This window comes from Drosophila innubila, assembly GCF_004354385.1.
Source record: "Drosophila innubila isolate TH190305 chromosome 3R unlocalized genomic scaffold, UK_Dinn_1.0 2_E_3R, whole genome shotgun sequence".
Lineage (NCBI taxonomy): Eukaryota > Metazoa > Arthropoda > Insecta > Diptera > Drosophilidae > Drosophila > Drosophila innubila.
The window spans coordinates 31,325,096-31,330,057 of NW_022995380.1; the positions used below are offsets into that span (position 1 = coordinate 31,325,096).

General features: G+C 32.8%; 1 protein-coding gene across 1 annotated transcript; it reads right to left on the bottom strand.

Annotated features, from left to right (window-relative positions):
- Window positions 1-3,138: 3,138 nt before the first annotated feature.
- Window positions 3,139-3,818, bottom strand: LOC117791610 (kunitz-type serine protease inhibitor PPTI). The gene is made up of 2 exons (XM_034631409.1): window positions 3,477-3,818; window positions 3,139-3,410 (listed from the first exon to the last, which is right to left on the bottom strand). Exons 1-2 carry the CDS (start codon window positions 3,592-3,594, stop codon window positions 3,214-3,216), a joined length of 315 nt encoding a protein of 104 aa, XP_034487300.1. The 5' UTR covers window positions 3,595-3,818; the 3' UTR covers window positions 3,139-3,213.
- Window positions 3,819-4,962: the final 1,144 nt, after the last annotated feature.

The window sequence follows — 4,962 nt, forward strand, 5'->3', positions numbered from 1 at the left end:
CAAATTAAAATAAATAATAACAATATACACACATTCATGACACTCATACAGATGTACCACTAACAACAACAAACAAACAAACAACCCTAAAAACAAATACGATAGCTATTACTAAATAAATGCATAAATAAATACAACAACTCGCATTTGTAATTTAATGAACCCAGCAATTGTTTATCCTCATCTCTCTCACACTCACTCTATCTATATCAATATCTCTATCTCTTTCCCCTTCTCTGTCTCTGTGTCTGTCTCGTGTCAATTATGCCGCACTTTCCCACAGTCCTCTGCCATCACATTCAGCTCCAGTACAGAACGCAGATCATTTACACAAATTGACCGCGAGCCGGTTTTTTTTTTTTTAACTTTTTTTTTTTTTGCTGTACATCTTGTTGGTTTTTTATAAGGCTAAATGCGTTAAGCATTTGATCATACGAATATTAATTGGCAAAACACCAAAGCGCAGCTCCGGGCCTCGACACCGACTCCAACTGCAACTTTAACTCCAACTTCGACTTCTAGTTGGACTCTGACTCTGCGGACTCTACGGACACACACGCACACATACGCAGGGGCTTAGACGGGAGTGGAAATGGGGACAAGTCCCCCCCCCCCCAAAGCCTATAATATAAAGAAAATATTCTGGAAAACTTTTTACTTATTCTCTTATAAAATTCTTATAAATTCTCGAGGTATATGCATGGCATTTAGTATGAGAATTCTAAAAATTCAAAAAGTTTTCTTTACTATAAAATATAAATTATTTTAACAGAAAAATAAATAAAAATATTTTTTAATATTTTAAAAAGTCCAATGATACTCACTGGATATTATTTAATTGTTCTAAAAGATAAAATCCGCTAAAATAAAATACGAAAAGAATTAAAAATTTAAGTAGGACTTTCCTTTTTATCAAACACAATTGTCAACTATTTTGACTATCAAAACAATTACTTAAGTACCCCCCATTTACAAATAGACTACGCCCTTGCACACGCGCTAATGTTGCCAGCAATAAGTTGCGGCGTGCGTCAAATGTTGCCAAGCGAAAACACGATAGCGCAATAGTTGGCAACGCGACTGGACATGAAGTGAGTGCGGAGTGGAGAGTGGAGAGTGGGCAGTGGAGAGGGGATTTGATGCGAGCAGCCAGAATGACGACGACGACGTCGCTCTGAGCATCACCTGGTCATCTTCTCCATCTCGTTCATCTTCTCTCCATCCGTCTCTTTCTCAGCGTGCTTGATGCTGCCGCATCTTGCGTTTAACGGTTTAAATTATTTCGCTGCAACTCGCTAGCGTGCAATTTGTGGCGCACAGCTTATCACAATTTCATTATTACAAGTATTATTATTATTATTTACTATTACTATTACTATTGCCATACCAAATGCACAGACTGAGACAGAGCAATATACTTGTAATTGAAATTGCGTGACTTTATTCTTTGATTTCGACATTTCACGTTATGTTTGTGCTTTTGCCAATGCAAAGGAAGCTAACACACACACACACACACACACACACACACATTGGTGAACTTTCATTTCAACAGCAAGCAACAAACCAAACGAAAGCAAACAAAGCAAGCAGTTGTCAAAGCTGTGCGCCTGTTACAAATGCGAGCAAGCAGCGCAATGTTTGCCCAGCCCTTGTAAATGTGAACTACTCTTTGCACACACGTGTGTGTCTATGTGTGTGTCTTGCATTAGAGTGAGTGTGACGGCGAGTGTGTGCAAGTCATGTGTATTATCAACATGCGCTGTGCTCAAGCAGTTCGTCGTCCCCCTCTGCCCAATGCTGTGCGCCTGCTCGAAATTGTACCAAAAAAATCGCTGTCCGTTCATAAAACGCACATCTGGCGAGTCTCTGAAACGCTAGCGATTCGCGTTATCGCCAAGCAGCTCACAAAATTGCTTGCCACAACTGTTTTATTCAATTTAATCGAATTATTTTGCAGAAATTACTAAAAGAACTTGTAAAACTTATTGGATATATTTTAGGCACATTTATTCAATATAAACTTGAATTTTATATGGCAGCTATTTTCGTATTTTTAATTAATTTATATGCTTTATTTATATAAATAAATATATAAGCATTGAAGTAATTGGTCTTAATTATTCGAGAACATTGTTGAGTACTGTTATTCTTCCAAAAAAAAAAAATTCTTTTTATATTTACTTATATTTATTATTCTTGATTTATTTATTTACCATCAACAGCAGTGAGTAAGCAATTGAGTTTTATTAAATCAGTTTTGCAGTAATAAACGTCTTTGAGAACATTTATTTTGAAATAAAAAGCAAACTTCAGCGGAATTTATAAAGAAAAAGTCAACAATAATTTTAACAAAAAAAAGAAAGCTCTTCAAAGACTTTAATTTTTAAAAAAAACCGGGAAAATTATTACATTATAATTTTCATTTATTCTTTGATCTGAATCTTTACTTTAATTTTAAGCCGTATTTTATATTAAAAGGTATAACTTTATCTTGCTTATTTTTGTTTTCACTTACGGAATATAAATTTTAAAATTTATATTTGTGTCGACTGCTTTTAGTAAATAATCTAAAAATGAAAGTTATTATATATTCTGTTTGATTTCTATGAGCGTATTTTCTCAATGCAAAAATTAATGCAATGTTCCTCACTAAAGAAACGGTTGCGATTTCCACCACAATTGGAGTAAATGAATATCTCGCAACGTCTGTGTATGGAATTATGAAACCACAATGAACGATGTCCCTTACAGTTGCCATATTCTGGCTTGGCGGTGCAAATGCCTGCAAGTACAGGATATCTATATAGTCGAGCAACAGACTGTGCAACATTACAACACTTACGTGTTCTAAGCATTTCTTTGGTTATTTTCTCTTCACTTTCCAAGCCCGCAAAGATCAATGAAATTGGCAATATACAAAATAAAGCTAACAACACTTTCATTTTGCTTCCGATAGAAACTAAATTATTTCAACAGCAACCGTTTTCTATTTAAGAAAAAGTCTTAGTTAATGAAAATGTGTTTATTTTAATCAGCAAATGTCAAGGGACATTTAAGTTAAATTTAACAGCTTTTGAAAATATTAATATAATACAAAATTGTTTTCTTTTAAATTTTTTATTTATTGCAGTTGCTTTTGGTTGGCATTAAATAGAAATAAATAAATAAAAATTTCAATTGACTTGGTTATGTCTGTTATGATTAAATTGGTTATTGCTTTCGTTTCATCCAATCTTTAGATCTTGAGGTGCAAAATTCATCGCATTCGGTTTTGGTAAAGAAACGATTCGTATTCCCGCCGCAATTTGAATAGGTGAACTGATTGCACTTCATGCGAGACATGTCAAAGTACCACATTTCGCGATGACCTTTGCACTTGCCATACTTGGGCCTCTTCTGGCAAACAGCTGTAGAATGAAACCCAAACAAAATGAACTAAATTCAAAATGCTTATAATATTGTAATTAAGTAACCTTTATAGATAAATTTCCAACGCAATTCATTTTCGTCCCATTCTTCCAGTCGCATCGGCACTATACAAATAAAGCTGATCAGCAGCAGAATCAGGATCAAAATAAAAGAACGCTGCATTCTTTCTTTTTTTTCTATTTTCTTTTCTTAAATTGTTTCAAATTATTATCTTTTAAGCGCAGTTCTTAGTTTTTGTAGAAGCCAAGCTATAGTTCAACTAACTCGATTTGTTGATGTGTCTGACATTTATAGTGACATTATGTTGAGTACTCGTATCTACAATCTAGTCATTCATTCACATTGGCAACTGTTTTTGCGTTAAGCGAATCATTCTGATAACGACAATTGTTAACCAAAACACGCCTACTAATAATGTTCGATAGCTAATGCACCTTGCAATTGCTCAATCTCTAATCAGTCGACAAAATTACGAGCATTCGACCGGTTGAGCAGTTAGTTGGCAAGCAAGTGAATTCAATTAAATTTCCCAACAAATTACAAGTGCAAAAAACACATGCGTTTTAATGTACACTGGCAGAAAAATAAATATACCTCAAAAAAAAATAATATTCGAATATTTAAAACAGTTCCGAAAAAGAAAGTGAACTCTTTTATATAAAATCATGAACATATTTAATTCCATTTATGCCCAATTTTGCATTGTCCTGTAAAATTTTAAGAAAAATATATACTGAGGCCATTTAAACATTATTTTCTATACATTTTAAAACATAGAACCCTTGATTTAATTTATTGAAAACTAAACTAGACTTATAGAAAATCTGTCCAAATCAGAAATAAGAAATAAATTGAGAAAATAATTGACTTACAAATATTGATAAAGACTCTATTCAAAATAATTTATAAAATTTAAAATAGGATATATTATGTAAAGTTCAGTTTAAATGTCTGTAAAGAAAGTTTATTTTTTATTAAATATTGAAATGAACACCATATCAAAAATTATTTAAATTTATAATTAATCTGGTTATTCAGTTGTAATACTTAAATGGTAGAAATAACTTGAACTAACTTAATGATTGATACTCAGTTATTTAATTATTTTAAATTTTAATTTAAATATGAAAATGTGCTTTTTAAATTTAAATGCTACACTTGAAACTATTTAAATTTAAAAAATAAATATATTGAATATTAATTATATTTAGGAGCCACTATTTCTTTCAGTGTACATATTTACAGCTGAGCTTAGCTCAGATCAGTTGAGTTGAGTTGAGTTGAGTTGAATTGCATACTTAGATGCATGAAGAGTGCAAACTGTGAACTGGTCCGCAGTTGAAACCGGTACTTAGTACATGCATCGATATTACGCAAGTCTGCACATCACACACATACCATCACACACACACAGTCACACACACGAATCGAGACATGTCTCTGGCATTTTTCATCTCTCAAAACGAAATCGAAAACGTAAACGAAAACATCGGAAAATCGAAATTCTAGATCAAGGCCAATCCACACATA